The 24,130-nt window shown below is 44.2% G+C and overlaps 1 protein-coding gene across 1 annotated transcript in view; it reads left to right on the plus strand.

The window, feature by feature from the left end:
• Positions 1-21,329, plus strand: part of MICAL2 (microtubule associated monooxygenase, calponin and LIM domain containing 2) — a 254,029-nt gene extending 232,700 nt beyond the window's left edge. The window contains exons 35-37 of the mRNA XM_055356265.2: positions 9,031-9,130; positions 13,980-14,053; positions 17,491-21,329. Coding sequence (XP_055212240.2) covers positions 9,031-9,130; positions 13,980-14,053; positions 17,491-17,675 — 359 coding nt within the window. The 3' untranslated portion in view covers positions 17,676-21,329. The remainder of the gene's footprint in view (positions 1-9,030; positions 9,131-13,979; positions 14,054-17,490) is intronic.
• Positions 21,330-24,130: the final 2,801 nt, after the last annotated feature.

Genomic DNA, 24,130 nt, shown 5'->3' on the forward strand with positions numbered 1-24,130 from the left:
TGCATGCTCTGACTCCCAGAACAGAATTGTGAGCTAGCTACTAGCATCTTGGGCTTGTCAAGACTGAATCAGGCCAGATTCACAGCACAGCTTTCTGGATTATCATCATTCTGTGTAAGGAGCCTGTGGGAGGCAGACATACCTAGAGCTCCACATATGAAGGTTGGTAGAGACTTGAATGAAACAGGTCTGTGCATGAGCTCCAGAGTGGAGTGCTGACCAGAGACCAGAGAACAAAAGGCAGGGACCGAAACCCAGCCATTCCAGGGGAGAGGCCCTGCACAGTGCTATTGAGAGTTCCTGCTCCACTTTCTCTAAAGCCCCTTGAAGGCCCCTAGATCATCAGTGAGGATGAAGACTACATCAACAAAATTGGAGCGAACACTGAATTAGGACTTCTCACAGATTCTAAAGAGGTGCAAAATCACATCAAAAGAGATAGATAGTTATGAACCACACGGCAAAACAAGACCCAACTTGGATAAAAAACACACACCAATACATAATCAGAGAAGCCTTCAGCATTTCCTACAAAAAAAAAATGGTTAAAAACAAACAAAAAAAAGACATGAGTTTAAAGAATAAATAGATCATTTTTTTTCTCTACTACTATCCATTCCAAAAAATGTTATTGGCCCAGCGTGGTGGCTCATGCCTCTAATCCCAGCACTTTGGGAGGCCAAGACAGGCAGATCACCTGAGGTCAGGAGTTCAAGACCAGCCTGGCCAACATGGTGAAACTCCATCTGTACTAAAAATATAAAAATTAGCCGAGCATGGTGGCGCATGCCTGTAGTCCCAGCTACTTGGGAGGCTGAGGCAAAAGAATTGCTTGAACCCGGGAGGTGGAGTTTGTGGTGGGCCAAAATTGCACCACTGCACTCTAGCCTGAGCATCAGAGCAAGACTCTGTCTCAAAAAAAGAAAAGAAAAGAAAAGAAAAAAGTTATTGACCTTTACATGCCAGTCATCGTAGGGTAAGTAGGGACTAAGATTTACCGGCCTTGGTGGTTGGAAGTAACATAGTGTGCTTTGCAATTTTGAGAGTACTCTTGGGCAAAAGTGAGTCAATATAAATGACTCTATTAATAAAAAGTCATTTTGTGTTGGGTTTTGATCGTTTCACCTCAGCAAGTGGTATACTTACATTTCGCACAGGAAAAGGCATGAGATGAGGACACAGGAGCAATTGAAGAGCCAGTTGACAGTGGACCCAGGCGGAGGGTGAGAGGAAGAAAGGGCTGGAGAACTGGACCATTCTATTCACAGCCAGAGGCTGCTTGCCTTTTGGCTGTGCCATTGCAGCTGCGTCCTGGTTCCTAGCTGGTCATAAGAGTCCCAGCCGTGCCCTGAAAGGGCTTTCCATGCACCAGCAGCTATGGGACCAGATGGAGATGTGGATAAGCAAACCATCGCATAGGTACCAGGTGCTTGTGTCTTCCCAAGAAGTGCGGATGATCTACGCAGCCACATGACCTTTTCATTTACATGAGGCCAAAAAAAATATTATTTATGAGTTTTTGTTAACTTCACTTTAAGTTACAAAATAAAGTTTAGCCATGTATAATCAAGGTAGGGGTTATACTCTAGCTGAATTCTAAAGGTGAACAGAAAATAATCCATATTGAACTATAGAACTAGACGTTGGAAGAAATGGCAAGGTAGGTGTGGTATGGTATAGTTTACTATAGAAATGGCATGGTATAGTTTACTGAGTGTTTACTATGTGCCAAGCACAGTGCTAAGCATTTGACATGCGTCAGCTCATTTAATCCAATTTATAAGGTACGTACTATCATCACCATCCCCATCTTCCACAGGAGGAGACTCAGGCAAAAAGATGTGAGGTTACGTGCCCAAAGTCACATGTTTGTAAGTGGCAGAGCAAGGTCTGATTGACTTCAAAGCCCATGCTTCTTTCGCTTTACTCTATTGCATTTATAGTGAGGGGCAATGCTGCCTTCGTCAGGACCCACAGGAAGGAATCTTACCGGGAGGGGGCAGGGAGCAGATGGAAATCGTAGACGAGCCTCTTGGGGCGTGATTGGAGTGGAGAGCAAGGCAAGGTTGAACTGGGCACAGTCGTCCTGAACCCAATACTTTGGGAAGGCAGATTCCCTGGAAACCTGCACTTGATTCCACACCCAAAGATCGCCCAAAGTGCTTTTGACTACTGAAGAAAGGGAGACTGAAAAATAGGCTGGGCGCCGTGGCTCACACCTGCAATCCCAGCACTTTGGGAGGCTGAGGTGGGCGGATCACCTGAGGTCAGGAGTTCGAGACCAGCCTGGCCAACATGGTGAAACCCTATCTCTACTAAAAATACAAAAATTAGCCAGGCATGGTGGCAGGTGCTTATAATCTCAGCTACTCAGGAGGCTGAGGCAGGAGAATTGCTTGAACCCAGGAGGCGGAGGTTGCAGTAAGCCGAGATCATGCCATTGCACTCCAGCCTGTGCGACAAGAGCTTCAGCTCATTAAAAAAAAAAAAAAAAAAACTGTAGCCAATAAAATTAGAAGTTATTCCACTGAAAAAATAATTAAATTGAGTGATTCTGTTCAACCTGTGTTTGTCAAGTACAGTGTCAAGAGGAATCAGTGTGGCAGCACAGGGAACTCTCTAACAGGCCAGATTTTAGGACACATAAGACTGAAAAAATGACATGTAATCCTGGATAAAAGTCTAGCTAGAACGTGTGGGTATAATGCAGCAAAGAGGCTGAATCTGAAAAGCAACAACAAAAAATGCTCTAAAGACAGCAAAATAGTGTCTTGAAAGCTGCTTCTTTTGGATCGAGAACAAGGAAGGATAGGCCCAGTGCATGTGGCAGATGGTATAATGTTAGATGACGAGGAAAGGCAGAATTCTCAGCTCTCAGCTTTTCTGTTTTCTCTATCAAGGAAAAACGATCCTTAATCTAGAAACATTAAACAAATATCTAGAAGGGATTGAATCTAGATACGTGGAAAAAATGAGAGAGCTGTAAGGCCAGGTGAAAGATGGAACATAAAACAGTGTCTTGGATGTAGCATTACTCAATCAGAACTTGCTGAATTAGGCCCCTGCTTTTGAAATGTCTTGCACATTGACCGGGCGCGATTGGTGACACCTGCAATCCCAGCACTTTGGGAGGCTGAGGCAGGTGGATCGCTTGAGCCCAGGGGTTCAAGACCAGCCTGGGCAACATAGCGAAACCCCATCTCTACTAAAAACACAAAAATTAGTCAGGCATGGTGGCACATACCTGTAATCCCAGCTACTCAGGAGGCTGAGGCAGGAGAATCTCTTGAACCGGGGAGGCAGAGGTTGCAGTGAGCTGAGATCATGCTACTGCACTCCAGCCTGGGTGACAGGGTGAGATTTGGTCTCAAAAAAACAAAACAAAACAAAAAAAACAAAAGAAGAGAAATAGCTTATACATATGGCCTCAGTCTTTGAAAACTCATGGAGAATTTTGGAGCCAAAAGGCTAGAGGTCTTGGAGCACATTTTCCATTTTTCATATGGAAAAGAAGCATGAATTATGATCCTTGTCCAAATTCTAGAAACATTATTATTATTATTTTGAGATGGAGTTTTGCTCCTGTTGCCCAGGCTGGAGAGCAATGGTGCAACTGGGGTTCACTGTAACCTCCGCCTCCCAGGTTCAAGCGATTCTCCTGTCTCAGCCTCTGAGTAGTTGGGATTACAGGTGCCTGCCACTACGCCAAGCTAACTTTTGGTATTTTCAGTAGAGATGGGGTTTCACCATGTTGGCTCAGCTGGTCTTGAACTCCTGACCCCAGATGATCCGCTCACCTCGGCCTCCCAAAGTGCTGGGATTACAGGCATGAGCCACCACGCCCAGCCTAGAAATAATTATCAAAGAAATTGTGGACCAGGTGCGGTGGCTCATGCCTGTACCTCAGCATTTTGGGAGGCCAAGGCGGGCAGATCACAAGGCAGGATATGGAGACCATCATGGCTAACACGGTGAAACCCCGTCTATACTAAAAAAAAGTACAAAAAGTAGCTGGTGTGGTGGCGGGCGCCTGTAGTCCCAGCTACTCGGGAGGCTGAGGCAGGAGAATGGTGTGAACCCGGGAGGTGGAGCTTGCAGTGAGCCGAGATTGCACCACTGCACCCCAGCCTGGGCGACAGAGCGAGACAAGAATCCATCTCGAGAGAGAGAGAGAGAGAGAGAGAGAGAGACAGAAAGGAAGGAAGGGAGGGAGGGAGGGGAGAAAGAAAGAAAAAAGAAAAGAAAGAAAGAAAGAAAGAAAGAAAGAAAGAAAGAAAGAAAGAAAGAAAGAAAGAAAGAAAGAGAAAGAAAGAGAAGGAATGGAAGGAAGGAAGGAAGGAAAGAAAGAAAAATTGTGAGTATTTAGAAAGAATTTTGAGATTACTAGAAACCACTCGTGTTTCGTGAGAAGCTGTGAAAAACAAATGTCATTTCTTTTTCATGATGGAGTTGCAAGGTTTGTAGTGCCAATGAACATGACAGACATTGTGGAGCTTCAGTTCAGGAAATTATTTTGACCTTGGTCATTTCTCTAACAGCCTCATAGACAAGATATAGCAATGTGGGCTGGATGACACCAGTTTGGTGCATATAGAGTCGGCTTCATCCAAAGGCTGAGAAAGGTCCCTAATGATGTGCCAGATGGCTGTCTTCCATGTCCAGTTCCATCTGACATTTTGCTAATATCACATAAATGTACAGGATGCCCATTTATCAATTCTGCAGAAATCTCAGGAGAAATGTATCAGCTGGATAAAATATTCAAAAGATGTCTCCATAACGTGTCAAATAAATAAGGTGATATTTAACAAGATGCATATAAAGTGTTGAATTGGGTTATGAAAAAGATCAGTTTGCACAAGTAAAAGATGAAGGTATTAGACTTAACTACCACCATTGTGGAAAGGCCAGAGTTCATTTACTGGTAAATAAGAGCCCCAGTGAAGATGCTGCTGAAAAGACTTCTGCAATCTCTGGGCATAGGATGAAGGTGTGAGAGAGAGGGTCTCTCCATTTTGGGTTGTTTATACAGTGTTTAATTATAGACTCTCTTTAAGATATATCTTGGAAAATTAGAGGGTAAGCAGAATGGGCATCCTTCCTAGGACAAAATGACAGACGATCTGGAGGCGCTGTGAAAAGAGCAAACTTAGTGAATTGTGAGACGTGTCCTCAAATATCTAAAGGTCTGTCATGTAAAATATACAGTTACTGTTTTCCATCTTCCTCCAGGAAGAAAAACTGGAATCAGTGGTTAGCGGCCAACCCATTGAAGGCCGATAGAAAGAAGTTTTCAGGACTTAAAGTACACAGCCCTGCAATGGGCTTCCTGGACAGGAGAGAGCTCCCTCATCCCATGGATAATTATAGAGCAGCCACCTGTGAGGGAGGAGCGGAGGGAATTCCTGCACTGGCTCATGGCTGGACCAGATGACCCCGGAGGGTTCTTCTACCATGTGTATTGTATAATTTCAATAGTGACAGTTCCCATTTATTGAGCTTGTACTATGTGCCAGGACTGGGATAAGGGCTTTGTGTGCATAATCCCACTGCAGCTGCATGGCAGATAAAGAGACTGAGGCTTAGGAAGTCTATGATAATTGCTCAAGCCCGCACAATGGGAAGTAGAGGAGTGGCATTTTGATCCCAAGTCTGAGTTTAAAGTGTACATTCTTAACTTCTATGTTCTGTATGATCTCTGGCTTACATACTTCATTCTTTCATCCAATAACAAATGTCCGTGAATGCCTTGTTCTTCCCCTCCTCTCCCTGGCAAACTCTCATCCATTTAGACTGAGCGCACCTGCTGTCTCCTCTCTGAGGCTTTTCCTCCCTTTCTCCACACACAATTAATTGCCTGCCTCCTGTGTTCTCACAAGAGGCATGTTGTATTCTATTTGGCTACGTTGGTTTTCCCCAATGGACCATGAGCTCCCAGTTACCTAAAGAGCTGGAACCAGTGTTTACTCACCCCTGTCCGGCACCACTAACAATGCTTAGAAGATGTTGGCCCTCAATGTTTATTAATTTGCTTGCTCATACATTCATTCACTCAAGAAGCCTAAGAAAAATTAACACTTTATTTCCCTCCCTCCTCCCTTTCTCACTTTAGTCCTTTACACACGACACTTCACACATCATTCTCCTACTCCACCTCCTTTAATGTCCCTTTGTGTTCTATAGCATGAAGTGCAAATGCCTTAGCACTACGCTCTGTGATGATATCATCAAAAAATGCCAGGCCTCCTTGCCCACCCCTCCATGCCCCTCAGCCCCTCCCAATCTCTGTCTCCACCATCTTCTTCCCCATTCCCTTGTGTTTCCTCAAGTTGTTCCCTCTTCTTGAAAAATGCCCCCTTCCACCCTCATTATTTCCTCTCAAAAGTGTTACCTGTTCTTCCACCCCAGTCCCTCAGAAAGTCCAGCCTCACACCCTGATCAGGAAAATCCTCCCTCCCCTGTGTGCCCACAGTGCTTTTTGTTGCTTTATTGTGATTGTTTTCTAATATTCTATTTTATTCTAGCTCTTTGAGTCCCTGTGATCCAAAGAGTATCTAATGATATCCTTTTTGGTAGGCACAATGCCTTACTATCTGCAAATTTCTCATGCAATGTAACATAATATATCACTGTATCTCCAGTACCTAAGGCAATACCAACACATAGGAGGTATCTGATAGATAGATGTTATTAAGTGAATGAATGAAACAGAAGCCAAGCTCTGCACTCTAGCACCAGTTTGCCCATAAAGTAAATAATTTGGGATATTGCATATACAGTCCACCCTTCTGCATCTGTAAATTGAAAATATTTAGAGAAAAATTAAAATAATACAATAAAAAATAATACAAATAGAAAAACCAATACAATATGGCAAATATTGACATAGCATTTATATCATATTCAGTATTATAAATAATCTAGAAATTATATAAAGTATACTACAGGATGTGTATAGGTTATATGCAAATACAGTCACCTCTTGGTATCTATGTGGGACTGGGTCAGAACTCCTGTGCAGATACTAAAATGTATGAATGCACAAGACCCTGATATAAAATGACATAGCAGGCCAGGCACGGTGGCTCACACCTGTAATCCCAACCCTTCGGGAGGCCAAGGCGAGAGGACCATCTGAGGCCAGGAGTTCGAGACCATCCTGGCCAACGTGGTGAAACCCCATCCCTACTAAAAATACAAAACTTAGCTAGGTGTGGTGGTGCACACCTGTAGTCCCAGCTACTCAGGAGGCTGAGGCGGGAGAATCACTTGAACCTGGGAGGCGGAGGTTGCAGTGAGCCAAGTTCGTGCCACTGCACTCCAGATTGGGCAACAGAGAAAGACTCTGTCTCAAAAAAAAAAAAAAAAGACATAGTATTTGCGTATAACCTATGTACATCTTCCCATATTTTAAAATCATCTCTGGATTACTCACCATACCAAACACAATGCCTACAAATTACTTCATTTGCATGGATTCAACATAGTACTTGAAGTGCAGCAAATTTGTGTTTTTTGGAACTTTGTGAAATATTTTTTTCTGAATATTTTTGATCCACAGTTGGTTGAATCCACAGTTGAGGAACCCACAGATTTGAAGAGCTGACCATACTGTGTCATTATATATAAGGGACTTGAGCACTCATGGATTTTGATATCCAAGAGGGGGTCCTAGAACTAGTCCTCCATAAATACTGAGAGATGACTGTAAATCTTTCTGGGCCCCGGTTTTATTATCAATAAAAAGGTGGTCCAGGAGATACGGAGAAAAGGGAACTAATTTTTATGGATTTCTTGCTATGTGCAAGGCAATGAACTAGGCATATTATTTATCTCAGACTATTTTAGCAGGAGGGAGGGAGAAATATACATAGCAGTGAAGATTGTGGGTTTAGGATCAGACACAGTTAAGTTCAGGCTCTAGCTCTGCTGCTTACTGTGAACTTGGGCAAGTTTAATCTTTTAAACCTCCTTTTCTTCAGCTATCAAGTGGTGATGATAAGTGTATCTACAGAAAAGTTTGTTATGAGGATTAAATTAGGTGCTGCATGTAAGGCACATAGCCCATCAACTGGCATGTAATCACTACAAAATAAACAGCAGCTCATTATTATTGTATTGCCTGTGTGTCTTATTATTCCACTTTAACCAGTGAAGAAGCAGAGGTTCGGAGAAGTTAAGCAACTTGCACAAGGTCACACAAAGCTTCTGTCTGCCTTGTTTTCCCCTCTGCGTATGGGACCCTCCAGGATAAATCCTTCTAGGATGGCCATGAGCTTTGCCATACAGCTTGTGTTCTCCTTTCAGGGTGAAATATTCGAAAGCCATCTTTTAACATTTTAGTACCTAGATATTTAGTATCTAACATTAAATATCTAAGAAGCAGTGCCAGTTTTCTCGTGATTCTTCTTCTGTTTAATAAAGGTCATAATCTAAGTAATAAGAATATATGGATATAACTTTTCCCCATGAGACACAAAGCTAATAACTTTTTTATTATTATTACTTGGCTTTTCTTTGTTCAAAAAATCAAAATGCCAGTCAGCACTCCTCTGTGACCAAATGTGGCACGAGCTTCCCTGCCCCATGGAAGGAGCCACACGCCACCTGGGCACTCAGTAGGCATTTGATCTGGGGGAGAAAAAGAAGAAGGAAATGATGACCAGCAGCTAGGGTTGTCCTTGGTGAAGGATGTGATGCATACACATATATAAGTTTTACAAAGAATATGCAAGTAGGCAAGGGGAGGGTCGTTTGTGGTGGGGTGTTATCGTGGTTATGTGACCACTGGAACTGGAGTAGTCATGTCCTAAGTGTCCAAGAAGACCCCCCCACGCATGTACCCACAGCATGCACAGGTGGGTTTTATTTGTCATACCCATAACCTGGAGGCACCTACAAGGTGTCAGGGAGCTGCTGCCTGCAGAGCCCTTGTCACTACAAACATAACCTGCTAAAGTGGCTCAAAGCAGTTTGATCATGGGGAGAGAAACGCCAATCTAACCCATTTGCTGTTGATTTCTTAAGCAGATTCAGGCACACAGGATGAAGCACAGCTTTTGCAGGGATGGTTTAAGCTGGTTCTGGAGAAGAATAAATTAATGCGATATGAGTCGGAGCTCCTAATCATGTAAGTAAGGCAACACAGATAGCAGCGAGTCCTAAAAGCAAAGGGGCAAAGGGGGGTGGCTTACCCTCCTAGGCCGAAGTCTCGGGACTTTTTCTCCTTGTGCATACAGAATAGTGATTGAGGCAAATTGATATTTTATGTCTTGCATATCATGCTGGCATTAGTGCAAAGAATCTTTAGCTGTCTGTTCTTTCTCTCTGCAGAGTCCTGTGGCTAAAATAGGTTTTGGGTAATGGGTCTGGAGCTGAAGGTCATTTGGATAAGGCATTTTCAATCCATCCCTGTTCCCTGGGTCCATCTTAAAAGAGGGATCACACACCTGCAATGGGAAGGCTGTGTCTGGCCTCTGAGTGTAAATCTTGGGAAGGACTCAGTGACATACGCCTGACCACTTCCTATGGCTTTAAGAGAATGAAGGACTGAGATCTGTCTGGCTGTCCTCTCTGAATGCAGTTGCAGCCTCGTTGGGAGACCAAAAAGTGGAGATGGATGTGACCACACTCTGAAAAAGCTGAAGGTCACTATACCTGTCATCATTCTAGAGGGAAAAAAGTAACATTTAGTATCAATTGAAGTGCCTTAAGTTGTGCTGGGTGCTTGCATTTATGCTGTCTCATTTCATTTTTGCCCCAACCCCAGGAAGTAATTTTAAGGGCTTTTGAAGGGGTGTAATAAATACTATCACTCTTCCCTGCCTGGGTTCTGAGCCAGGTGAGAAATAAGACAACCAAGTCAATAGAGGGAACATCAAAATATTATCTTTATTACCAATAACGGCTTATATGATAATGGCTTGTACCTGGCTAAGTATGACAGCCCAGATTAGCTTGCTACCTTTATTCGTTTCCTAGGCTGCAATAACAAATTGCCACAGACTGGATGGCTTACAACAGAAATTTATTCTCTCACTGTCTGGAAGCCAGAAGTTCAAAATCAAGGTGTTGGGGGAGCTGTGTTTCCTGCAGAAACACAAGGAAGGACCTGTCCTTGCCCTTTCCACTTTTCCTGGCTCCAGGCTTTCCTGAGTTTGTGGCTGCATCACTCTAGTCTCTGCCTCTGTCTTCACACAGGCTTCCCTGTGTGTCTGTGTCTTCTCTTCTGCTCTTATAAAGACACTTGGGTCATTGGGTTTAGGACCCACTGAGATAATCCAGAATGTTCTTATCTTAAGATCCTTAACTTAATTGCATCTGCAAAGACCCTTTACAAATAAGGTCACATTCAGTTTCCATGGGTTAGGACGTGGACATATCTTTTAGGGAGTCACCATTCAACCCACTACACTAACCAACCCCAGAATTAGACATATACCTACCTAATCACAAAAGGTAGTAGACTCACCTGCTCCTTAGGGGCAAGGCTGTTATCCTAGACCAGTGGGGTTCAGCCAGGGGCAATAACCTCAGAGGATATTTGGCAATGTCTGAAGACATTTTTGTTGTCACATCTAGGGGCAGGGGTGCTACTGATATCCAGTGAGCAGAGGCCAAGGATGCTACTAAACATCCTACAAAGTACAAGACAGTCCCTTCCTCCCACCAAAAAATAATTATTTGGCCTAAAATGTCAAAAGTGTCAGGGTTAAGAAACCTTGCCCTAGAATAGGGCAAGGCTTATTGAGAACACATGTTTGCTGAAGACTGGCTGAGCCTGGGAGAGAAAGAGAGGAGTGAGTTGAGCTCACGTAGTCTATTTTTCCCAAATTTACCTCCCCTGGGGTGAGAGTGAGGAAGGGTAGGGTTGGGAAAGGTGGCCCGGAGTTACATTCATTGAGTTCCATTGACATGGAAGGTAATGCCAGGAATTGGGAAGAAGGGGGGTCATCTCTAGTGATGATTTGTTTTATTATAACTTTTTTTTTTTTGAGACAGAGTCTCGCTCTTTCACCCTGGCTGGAGTGCAGTGGTGTGATCTCGGCTCACTGCAGCCTCCACCTCCTGGGTTCAAGTGATTCTTCTGCCTCAGCCTCCCAAGAAGCTGGGACTACAGGTGCACACCACACCCAGCTAATTTTTGTATTTTTAGTAGAGACAGGGTTTTACCATGTTGACCAGGCTGGTCTCAAACTCCTGACTTCAAGTGATCCACCCACCTCGGCCTCCCAAAGTGCTGGAATTACAGGCCTGAGCCACCATGCCCAGCCTTATTACAACTTTTTAAGTTGATGCATATACTGAGATTCAGGGCAACTAAGTAATTTGTCCACTCTACCTGACTACAAAGCCCTTTTTATATAGCTACTGTGTCTGCATTGAGGCCAGGTATGAATGATAAATTGTAAAAATGTAAAAATTATTTTAAAAGTGTAAAAAATTTGTCAAGCACATTCTATGCACCAGGGACTATGCTGGGTTCTGTGGAAATAAAGATGGATAAGGTCATAGACTCTATCTTCTAGGATCTTGTAGTTTTAAAGGAAACACATAGGCACGTGCATAGCACAGTAGTGATAAGAAAACTCAGAAGAGCTCCATGGCGATAGAAGGGTCTGCCTGAGAGTCAGGGAGGCACGGCTGCTGCCTATGTCCCATAACTGCAGCTTCCCTGGTCAACGCACTGTAGGAAGGACTTTCCTCTCCAAAGGAGGGTGAATAGGAAAACTTTGGCATGTGAACTAGACAAAGGCTAGTAGGAGCTCTGCTAAAGCATGGGTTTTAGTTTGGAGAAAGCCCTGAATGAGCATGGAGAAATGTCTTATTGGTATCTTGATTCAAGGCTTTTGGGAACCGGATGCCAAGACACTTCAAAGAACAAGAGTTCTATTGGGGAAAATGCCTATGAAGGGAGAGGGAGCAGGAGGAAGTGAGAAGTCTTCAGACTCCACTGCAGTTCTGATGCCTGTAAAAGGAGAGTGGGGAGGGAGAAGAATTGGGCAGGAGGAGCCCCAGATGCAGCGCAGCTCTGAGAAAGTCTTGGCCAGGCCAATGGGAACATCAGTGCAAAGACTGCCCATCGAGGAATTCCATGCAGGCAGGAACGGGGCAACTGCAGCACCTCCTCTCTGCCCAGTCTGCATGACATGGAAGTGGATTTTGCAGCAGCAGTGAGCTCATTATGCTTCTCCCAGAAAGTTCTCTTAAAGGAAGATCTGACCGATCCATCTCCATTGGCTACCACAGTGGGCCGCAAGAAGTTCAGGGTTGATAACAAGAAGCAGGGACCTTGGCCCATGTAGTAGCAGATGTAGTAAAAATAACGCCAGTAACCGGGTATAACAAAGTGACCCCAGCGCCTATAGGGGTGATGTGTGATACACATGCAGATGGCAGGTGGAGGCTGGAAGAGGAGGCCCCACCAGGTCGAACCCAGGAACCTAGTCTCGGCCCTCACCCTCTTCAAGTCTCTGTTGCAGTGAACACCTTTGACCTTTCTCTTTTCTCTCAAAACATCCCTTGCTTATCTCTGTGATGGTGCACTTCTTGTTTTGTTCTTCCAACCTTTGGATGGCTTCTTCCCTGGTTACCTTTTTTGTTTGGCTTCTAAATGTAGGTATTTCCAGGCTTCTGTCTTCAAACTGTTTCTTTATCTATAGCCTTCCTTTTAGGGATCACACAACTTCAACTCTCACCTCTGACCACTGCCACATCTGTGTGTGGTCCTCCTTTCTTCTGAGAACTCCAGAGTGGCATTTGGGAGCCTCCACATTACCACATGAGCTAGCCTGTGGGGAGCTCACACACCCACGGTGATAACAATGGGGCATCCCCTGGCATGGAAAACTTAAGTTCCAACTAACCTTCGCTGAGGACTCACCTCATTTCTTGACTTTGCTGCTCCTCTCAGTGGAAATGCTGTGCCCCCAGCACTCAAGCCTGACCACCCCAAAGCATCACTGACTCTTTCCACCTCTCCTACAGCCAGCTGGAGAGTTGCCTGAGTTTTAAGTCCCCCACCCACCCACACAAAATGTCTCACTTTTGTTTCCTCTATTTTGTTTTCTCATGTACCACAATCAGAGACTTGGGCATCATTGGAGTTAATGCTCTAAGTCAAGTTACTCCTAAAAGAGAGAAAAGCTTTTGATTGTCATTGCTTCTCCCGGGCCTATGCTAGTCATTTCTTCACTATTCTCCTCACCCCCACCCCATCCCTAAAGGGTGGTCTGGATGGCCTTCCAAAGCCTACTGAGAGCACATTGCAGACTTCAGCTGCTCCCCCTGGTCTCTTGAGTTCAGTGTATCTCAGCAATCTTTCCATGTACCTTCAGAGATCCCAGCAGCAGCAGAACCTTCAGTTTAAAGACAGGCTAAGGCTGGGTGCAGTGGCTCATGCCTGTAATCCCAGCACTTTGGGAGGCCAAGGAGGGCAGGTCACCTGAGGTCAGGAGTTCGAGACCAGCCTGGCCAACAGGGTGAAACCCTGTCTCTACTAAAAAGACAAAAATTAGCCCAGTGGCAGATGCCTGTAATCCCAGCTACTTGGGAGGCTGAGGCAGGAAAATCGCTTGAACCTGGGAGGTGGAGGTTGCAGTGAGCCAATACCGTGCCACTGCAGTCCAGCCTGGGTGACAAGAGCAAACTCTGTCTCCAAAAAAAAAAAAAAAAAAAAAATTAGCCAGGCGTGGTGGTGCACGCCTGTAATCCCAGCTACTTGGGAGGCTGAGGCAGAAGAATCACTTGAACCCGGGGGGCAAAGGTTGCAGTGAGCTGGTGCCACTGCACTCCAGCCCAGACGACAGAGTAAGACTCGGTCTCAAAAAAATAATAATTACAATAAAAAATAAAGATGGGCTAAAACTCTAGTCTTAATAAGGAAAAAAGAATGCTGTAGCTACTCTCAATGGGCTTATTCATCAATGTTTCCTCACAAATCTATAGTATTTATAAAATTTGAACATTTTCTCACCCAGGGCCCAGGAACTAGAATTAGAAGATCATCAAAGCAGACTGGAGCAGAAACTGAGAGAGAAAATGCTCAAGGAGGGTGAGTATGCTTGGGCCTTTGTTCAGAACTTTCTCCCAGAAAGGCTCCTGAGCAGCGTGTGCCACAAATCCCAGAGTGGGGCGCTCTTCCTGCCTGCCAGCCTGCAAGTCAGAGGAAAGTACAAAGCCAGCCTGCCTCCCACCAGCAGCACCACAAGCCCCATTTAGCCTCATTCACTTGGGCTGTGAGGGCAGTGCTTTCCCCCATCCCGTGTGGCAGTAGAACAAAGTCCTATGTTCACTTATTCATTCACGTATCCACCCATTCATTTAACACACATTTACTGGGAACTGTGGTCCTGGTTTATGATGAAGAGCAAGCCCTGCCCTCTAGGAGTCTGTGGTCTCACTGGGGGGACTAACACCCCCAGTTCCGTAATGCTAGTTCAGTGAGATGAAGGCCACATCAGAAGGGCTTTGGGATCCCAGAGAAAGGCGGGCCTAGTGCTGCCAGGCACTACAGCTGGTAAAGGAAACGTTCCCTCCCAGCGTGGGCAGGGCCAGGGCATCACACATGAGAAAACGATTCCACCAGGAAGGAAGGAGAGTAGAGATGAACTCAACTGACACAGTAGACTGCTGTATGCATTTATTAGTTCCTGCCAGAAAGGCATATTCACTCTGTTTTGCACCTGTGTGTTTGCAGTGCCAGATCCATGCATGACCTTCCCATATTCAGACCTAGATCTAAAAGAACAACTTAAAGAATGTCTATACCTCAGGGATCTAATACTGCACCTACCTTATGAGGTTGCCCAGTGTAGGGCAAGTACTGAGCAAATGTTAGGCATTATTATCACTGATGTGTATTTAGGTATTTTCGCGCCCAATTTACAAATTAGAAAACTGAGTCTCAGAGAATTTAAATCCCATGCTCAAGGTGAATGGTAGGGCTAAGATTTAGGAACAGATCACAGATCAGGGTCTCCTGTTCTTTCCCATATGGCAGTAATCTGCAGACTGTTTCTTTATAGCAACAGAATTCTAACAAAATCCTTATGCAGCAGCACTGTACAGACTAAAGTGGTATAAATCATTTTTTATATGTCAGAGGGGCTCAGATGGGTCCATCCACGACAAGCCTAAACTGAGAGAGGATTTTTTTTATTTTTCTGTGCTGTTTATTAGATGAATAGTAATCCTGGAATATACCTAACTTAATAAACCATAGGTTCTAACTGATATCTGATTTATGTATCAGATTTGAAAAGTTTAATTTGTTCTGTTTCAGGATACTAAATAAATACCACCAAAGACTATTTGCCACCTTTGATTCTTTTTAAAAAAAATTCTTACTAAGAAGTGAAGGTCATAGGTTTTTCTCAACCCTATCAGATGTATCCAAAAAATGTAGTTTCTTTATTCTGTCTGTACCTGAGCTCATCTTCTGCCTACGCATCCTCCCACTGATTAGCAAGGAAAAAAAATAGGAACTCTTTATCCCTCCATGGTAAACTTAATCTGATGCAATAACTTAAACAATCCGTGTAGGAGATGCTCGGTCTCTTTGGGATGAAAATGTGCAGTCTTGAAGATGCCACCCCTCCCTTCTCTGTCTCTCCCCAGGGTGACTGGCAGGTAATGGGAAAAGGCAGGTCTGTGTGACCTTGTGGTGGCATTAGGACTCTGTGTGGGGTGCTCTGCTTATTCAGTCCCCTCATGGCATCCCCCATCATTGGGCCGCAACTCTCTCTGGTGGCATCTGCAACTGAGGTGTGTGCTGGTCTCATCCATAGCCTGCCCACTCTCTCGGGGTGCCTGAGAGCCTGCGGGCGTTCCTGGCTCACCCAGCCTCACCTCAGCACATCCTCCATTCAGCATGGCTAGACAGTCTCTCCTGTGGGGTCACTCTGCCCCATGGGGGAACCCTGTGGCAGGTCCACTAGCCAGCTGTCTCTGGTAACAGTGGGGCAAGTGGACCCTTCTAGGCTCCACCCATGCCGCATACAGCACACCAAGATCTGAGGGGCCACACTCAGACCCTTCTTCTCTGCCCAACCATGAAGTACTGCCTTATGTTTATACATAGGGATGACCTTTAAGCTGGCTTCTTTCCAGAATTCTGAACAAGGGCAGGGCAAGAGTCCTTTGCCCATCCACCAACGAGATGTGACATTACCTGTCCCCTTTGGGGCTTCTAAGGCCCAGAATGGAGAGACCGAGCATGGGGCTCTAACCCTCTGCCCCTCCTGCCTCTCTTCTTTCTTCTTAAAACTTGAGGTGCAATGGGGTGGTGTTTCTTTGTCTCCCTTTCATCAGACCTACCTGCTTCCTGGCCCAGACCTCAGAGCTAAGCCTGATGAAGGAAGTGGCACCCTCTCTACTCTGGGAAGAGGCTCCCCACCCAGTCCTCCGTGTGTTAGACACAGGGGCTCTAGGAATTTAGAAAATCTTCTCCCAAGGCAATTGTCTGCTTGACAAGACTTAAATCTGGCTTCAGAATCCTGTTTTCTGTGTCCAAAGCTCATTACTACTTGTTTCTGACTCTCTCCTTTCATTTTCTAACAATCCTATCTCCCCCAGGCAACCGAATGCCTCAGGCCAATTATCAAGAAGGTCAGGTACTCGAGAAGACAAAGGGAAAAGCAAAGTCAGTGTGGAAACACCTTCCTATCAGACAGTTGTAGCCTCACTTTGCTTCCCTGTGGTCCCTACACAAAAGGCTAGTTTGTCATTAACTACACATGAAAAAGATTCTGGCTGGGCGCTGTGGTTCACGCCTGTAATCCCAGCACTTTGGGAGGCTTAGGTGGGCTGATCACAAGGTCAGGAGTTTGAGACCACCCTGGCCAACATGGTGAAACCCCGTCTCTACTAAAAAACACAAAAAATTGGCCAGGCGTGGTGGGAGGCACCTGTAATCCCATCTACTCAGGAGGCTGAGGCAGGAGAATCACATGAACCCAGGAGGTGGAGGTTGCAGAGAGCCAAGATCATGCCACTGCACTCCAGCCTTGGCAACAGAGTGAGACTCCATCTCAAAAAAAGAAAAAAGAAAAAAAAAGACTGTGGTCATTGAAACAGTAGCCACTGGTGCAGGTGGTTTACTTAGAAACTTCTCACAGATTTCTTTGCTGTGACTCAGCTATGTTTATGGAAACCGCCTTTTTTGTTGTTTTGTTAGCTTCTCTTTGGGGCAGAGGGAAGGTTGGGGGATTTGATAGGGTTTGGCTGGTATTAAATTCCTTTTCTTACAAAGGGGTTTTCCCTGTCGCTTTGTACATATCTTCAAGATGAAAACTGAGTGAACTGCTTCACCGCACCCACCTTTCTCATCTCTCGCTCTAAGGGCGGTTCCTTGGTGTTAAATTCATTTACTTGTTTTCTCCATTAAAATTAAAGGCAGAACAAGTCCATAACAATCGAGAATGTCCATGCCAAGAACTCTCCTGGGGCCCAATCTTCTCTGAGCCCAGTGGTTTTCTTTTTTTTCTTTAGCGAGCCAGAAAGATGAGAAGGATCTAAATGAAGAGCAAGAAATATTCACGGAGCTGATGCAAGTGATTGAGCAAAGGGACAAATTCGTCAATTCCTTAGAGGAACAACGCATCAGAGAAAAAGCCGAGGACCAGCACTTTGAAAGCTTCGTATTCTCCAGAGGCTGTCAGCTGAGCAGGACTTGAGGAGGCCCGTAGTCCCTCTCCCTGGCTGCACGTTGGGACCGGATCAGGCCAAGTGCACCACACACCCTCATGGGTCTTTCTGCAGGATTTATCATCCCTGGAACTTAAGTTATACCTTACTGCATTTTTTAAAATTAAAATTCTCTTGCACGCATGGCAGCTTCCCAGGGTCCTTCCAGAGATTAAAATGAAGAAAACCCAAAGACTCTTTGGCAATTGGCAGTCATCTTCAGCCAGGCTCTCAGACTGGGGATGTTGTTGGCAGATGACCAGCATTGTTTTCCCTAGAAAGTGACACAAAGACTTGACTTTCCTGCTACTTTTATCATTTTCCTTCCCAATTCATTGAGTTACATACTTTAAGATTTTTGAGAAGCTGCCTTTTCATTAATATATCCATATTTGCCTTTTTTGTATGGATGACCAGTTTCCAAATGTCAGAAAGAAGCAGCCGCAGTTTAAAGATTAGGTTAATATTTAAATTGTGTTTCCAGAGAAAGAGGAGAAACCTTGAGATTACTGATTACATAAAGCAAATAACTCATATAGCAGGTGTTAATTCAATCCAGGGTGGATTTAATTTACCAGGTGCATTTATAAGCCTTAATATAATATACATAAGCAATGAGAGCTTAATAGAACATTTGAGCCTTAATTTTATTTTAAGAAGAAAAGAAAAAAGGAAATAAAACTTTAACTTTATGCCGGTGGGATTGTTAGTGTTCACCAAACACTGCTGGCTTAGAAAAGCTTTTCGTCCCTGTGCTATGCTTTTTATGGACCCTGGAAAATAATGAAAAGCATTTTCAGAAAATGAATGATTTTAAAGTACTCTTTAAATAAGTGTTGATGATGGCAAAAAAAAAAAGAGGGGAACTTCTTTTATTTGTTGATAAAATATTAGTGAGGTTGGTGCTGCTACTGAAACGGAACACACTAGGGTACAAGAGAAGGAATGCTTCTTGCTGGTGGTCTTCTTAGACTCAAAGAGAGAAGCATCTCTCCCTCTCCCCAGGAACTCTACAGAGCAAGGACAAAACCACTTCTGACTTAGAGGGAGGGCTGAATGCAGTGACCCTATTTACCAAATCCCAAACTGGGTCATGAATTTTTTTAATGACATTTCAGTTTGAAAAGAAAGCTGGAAGATGGAGTTTGTGTGCTGACATGTTGGAATTCCTGGGGCATTATGAGGGTTCCCATGGGGGCCAAAGAAGAGAAGATTTAATATGGTGGTGTGTTGTCATAAAACATTTGATTGTTTTTGCTCGGATTCTTTGAAGATTAGTCTATTATCGATAAGAGAAACACTAAAGAACTCTTGGTTGTGTATTTGGCCGCTCTCATTTCGGCAAGTGTTTAAATGTGTCATTAGACAAAAGGTGCTCTGCAACAGTTGGCTCTGACTGGAGACCAAATTTCTCTCAAATCAATCCATGAACCACTTCTGTCAGAGACGCTCTCTGCACGCACCAATCTGGCCAGCTCACAAGCCAGAAATTAGATGTATAACTGGATTTCCTCTGAGTCAGCCAAGGCTTTGGGTTACATTTAAGCACAACCTTTCTATGTTATAGCAAGTTCCAAAGGTTGCAGTTCTTTTTCCTTTTCTTTCCTTCCTTTTTTTTTTTTTTAAAAAAATAAGAATCAGGTCTTCCAGGGCCTGAATTCTATTATTAGGCAATATGATGAGGCACCTACCTACCCACCTACCTATGAAAACTGTACCACTTCTGGATATTTATCTATTTTTATTTATTTGTGTATTGGTGAGAATTGATAATATCATTTCCTCATAAGTCAGGTTTTCAGGTGTTATAATTTGGAGAAGACCTATTAGCACTAAGAAATTGGTACATAAGCTATTTAACATACAAATAACCCAGATGTTTGGGGCAGTGAGTTGTATAGTATTAAAGATTTCAGCTATCAGGCATTTAGAGGTAAGATTATGGATGCACAAGAATGTCAACTCATTATAAGAAAAAGATTTATAACTTCAGTTTTCATTCTAGAATATGCAGCAATATTCAGGCCCCAGTCTTTTCTGTCAGTTGCATAAAAGTGCATCCTTTGATGCCTGCATACATTTAACAGATGATGTTCAAGCGTGTCAGGTTTGAGTTGTTATTGTGCAAAAGAATTAATTGCCACTTATTTTAATTTGTTATATTTCCATCCCAAAGAATGAATCTCCCAAGAGGGCCAAGAGAGAAGGTGGTTTGACCCCTAGTATTCTGTTAATAGATGAGAGAAGCAATTTGTTCACTTTCTTTCACAGGCTGTGCTCTGTGGTTTATGGCTCAGTTTTATCTGGCCAAGTTAAAACGTAAACTTCATCCTTAACAGTTTTCTATATACGCTGGCCTTTCTGTTTTACTAGTACATAAAAACCATTTCAACATTTCCAATGGACACAAATATTGTGTCTGTTGAACTATCTAAAATGATTCCATTCCTTATTTACAAGAGAGAGCATTCTAAGACTCTCAAAATGTAAAATACTGTACATTTTGAAGACAGTTTCTTTGTATGCAATATGAGTAGGATTATGAGGAAAACACACAGAGTCTGCAGTGCCCCATAAAAGGGCACTAGTGAATGTGATCAAGGCCAAACTATATAGGACTCTGAATGGGACAGAAAGCCCAGCCTCAGGTCATATTTCACAGTCAGTCTCACACAGCTTCTAAGTTAAATCAAAGTGTTTATGATAGTTATAAGGTCAGAACTGTACCTAAGTTGGGCCAAGAGGACATTTCTTAAGCTTGCTCTCCCAAACCATTGATTTATTGGTCTATTTATTTAACATCCTCTGAATGCCCATGGGGTTCTGCAGCCCTGTGCCAGATGCTGAGATACAGAAAGAATATTAGTCCTTAACTCCACCTCCAAATAAATACAAAGATCAAGAAATAGGTACCATCCCCAAATACAAAGATGAAAAGCTATTTTTATTATAAGCATCAACCTATTCTACTCACGTTTATCTCAAGCATAAAGAATATCCCCCACTATCACAGGGCTTCTTGGGCAATAAAAATGAGTTTGTATTTCTAAAACTGTGAAAAATCATCTCAGGTTGTACTGTTCATTTAAACCTTGACTTTGGCAGTGTTAGGCTGCTTGGAATCAATCAATGCCAAGATGCACCATGTTAATTGCAACCGAGAAAGGAAGTGGCAGGTGTTTCCAACCCTGATGAGCTGCAATGAAATTGATGTTTTCTGCATTCTGGAGGCAAATGACAATTCAGCAGTGTCTCTCTTCCCAGGAAGCAGATTTACAGGCTTTTCCTTCCAAACTGAAAATGGCAGCATGCCCCACCCAGGTGGTTGATCAGAGAACTACCTCAGCAGGGCAGAGGTGGCAGGGGGCAGCCGGGGCCGCCACATGAACAGAGAGCAGCAGTCATTGGATGTGGTGAGCTCAAACGTAGGAGTTTATTGTAATAAGAAAGTTCACATACAGGGGAAAGTGTACGATTTCATCTACTGTTTATCTTCTAACCTCACTGCTGAGTAGCTTGTAAAAGATTAATTTGCTCCAACAATTGGGAACTATTCATGTGGATGGAAATGTGTTATTTGTGCACTGCTATAGATACTGAAATGAACCAAAAATAAATGGTTTTGTGTCTCAGGAATCAAAACATTTTCATGTGGGCTTGGTCTGGCACCTCTGAGGGCAGCATCCATTTCATTTATTTGTTCTCAGTGAAAGAGCCTGGGCAAGGCTTTGATTTTGTGTGGGAGTCTGTTAATTAACCTGGGAGATTTTATTACCATGGGGCATCTAGAAGGACTTACCTGACCAGCAAATTGGATTTGAATGGGAGGAGAAGCGAAGAAGGCTCACCTCAGGTGTATTCCTTCAACAAAGAAAGCTGTTTTCCAAGCTGGGGAAGGGGAGGGATGAGGCTTATGGTAGCCCCAGCCCCTCCCTTTCTCTCACCTTTCTCTCACCTGGTTTTGTATTTAATTCGCTCAACAGGAACGTTTCCTTCTGCGCAGATCTAGCCTCTTCCTTCAAGTCACATTCTTTTAGTTTGTTCTTATTACCTCTTTTCTTAACCCCAGCACATGCATATTCTTAAACTATGAGTGCAGGATACACCAGAATTGCCACATCACAGTAATCAACCCATGAGTCCCAGGAGCTCCCGTCATTCCACACGAAGGTGCCCCATTTGTTTGAAAGCTTTTGTCTGCTGATCAAATATTTGAAAGGATTTATTTTTCCATTGAGCATCAACAACAAATATACATAACTGCAGATGAGAGCTCCTGTTTTACCAGCACTAATGTGGGGAGTGAAGAGCTCCAAGCAACAGCCACCTCTGATGGCACTTTGCAAGTTTTTCCTTGGGGCTCAGCTGACATCCTCATACTCACAGAGCTGCAGACTCTCAGCCATTGCTGCAACTCACCATCTCTGAGCCTTCAGGGCACACTTTGTAATTTCATGCTCACTCCCTCTCCCAGTTCACTTAGAAATAAAAGAAAGCAAAACCAAACATCACAGCACCCTTCCTCCAGCCGCTCTGACCCTGATAATGGTAACAGCTACTGTGAACTCAGCTCTTCTCACCTACCAGGTGAACTAGGCCAGGAAACTCACTCCCCAGAACTCTGTCACCTCTCTGATTTCGTCTGACTCACTAGAGTGCTCGTGGAATCTCTTTGGGGACCATCTCTTTGGACTGCCCTCTGCTGACCAGATGTCCAGCCCCTTGCACAGCTCTTTGGCCAATACTCCTTCAAGTATACCCTTTAGTGTTTCCAGCAGACGACAACTGGCCTTGGTGATTTGGTTCCATTTCATTGTTAGATATAATACTTCTAACCTTCCTCCCTAAGGGGAAACATCCAATGTATGAATAGCTATAATATCTCCCCCCAAGAAAGATGGAAGTGGGGTCTCTCACTCCTCCAGATCACACTGACCTAGGAAAGAACTGGGGAGAGGAAAATCAAGACCATGGATATAATCTCAGTGGCCTGCGACATGGACCACATACCAGTATAATCACTGGGGCCCCAGGTATTCCCCCTTGCCTGGCTGAGTCTGCACTGGCTCACACCTACTGCTTTCTGCCCTTAAAAGCATTGCTGTGCTCTTGTTTACCTGTGTGTTATTCATTCCTCTGTTAGATCACCCAAGGAGGAACTACTGATTTTAGGGCTTCACTTCTGCAGCTGGCCCTCAGCTATCACGCTGAGGTGAGAAAATCTCTCCACCACTGTCTGTAGTTCATTATTACCCCTGAAGGGTAGGTGAGCAGGTCATCTGTCTCAAAAAACTTTGGACTCATTCCCCCATGGCTGAATCAGAGGCGATTTGAGTGGCATCATCCTGTGTGGTCCTCAAAAACAGCCCTGCCCTCAGTCTACCATGTTACCAACTAAGGCTGAGGTTGTCCAACTTCCTCCTGTCCTGTGACTTCCCTGCCCACCAAGAGAATTCCTATTCTCCCACTCCATCCCTGCCACCTGGACAGCCTTCACCCAGACAGGTAGAATTCCTAGAGGACATGCTCACCGGCAGGCTGACCTTCAAAGGCCACCACTAATATTCCGGAGTTCCCAAGGGGGACATGCAATGAGGCTTGTCCCTTAAGACCCCCACTCCACAGACATTTCATTTCTCACGCATTCCTTTCACCCTAAGAGCACATCTTGCTTGCAGTGATCAAAAAGATCCTCAAGAGGCTCTGGCTGGCTTCTCTCTTCCCCCTCCTGCTTTGCTGCAGTCAAATAAATCTGACTATTGGTTGGGATCCAGGGCTTTTGTAAAACCCTCATCTTGATCTGCAGGGGATGCCATTTTGTCCCTTAGATGGTATGTGGTCCATGTCCCAGGCCACTGAGATGACACCAAGTTCTTGATTTTCCTCTCCCCAATCCTTTCCGAGGTCAGTGTGATCTGGAAGAGTGAGAGTCTCCTAGGGCTGCTGTTACAAAGTACAGCAGGTTTAAAACAGCAGAAATTTATTATCTCCCAGTCCTGGAGGCTAGAAATCCAAAGTTAAGGTGTCTGCTGAGCCATGTTCCCTCTGAGACTCTAGGGGAGGATTCTTTGTTGCCTCCTCCACCTTCTGGAAGTCCCAGGCATCCCTTGGCATGTGGCTGCATCACTCCAATGGCCATCTTCTTCCTGTATCTTTGCATCACATTCCCTCTGTGCATATCTGTGTCCAAATTTTCCTCTTCCCATAAAAATACAAGTCTCATTGGATTAGGTGCCCACCATATTCTAGTATGACCTAAAACAATTTTTAGCAACTAATTACATTGGCAATGACCCTACTTCCAGGATCCCATTCTGAAGTACTGGGTGTTACAGCTTCAACGTATCTTTTTTAGGGGACAAAATTCAACCCATAACAGATGGCCTTCACATTTAGGAAGAATATCTTTTCCTAGTGAAAGCCACTTTGGGCTTGAATTTTGCCT

The sequence above is a fragment of the Gorilla gorilla genome, chromosome 9 (genome assembly GCF_029281585.2).
Source record: "Gorilla gorilla gorilla isolate KB3781 chromosome 9, NHGRI_mGorGor1-v2.1_pri, whole genome shotgun sequence".
NCBI lineage: Eukaryota > Metazoa > Chordata > Mammalia > Primates > Hominidae > Gorilla > Gorilla gorilla.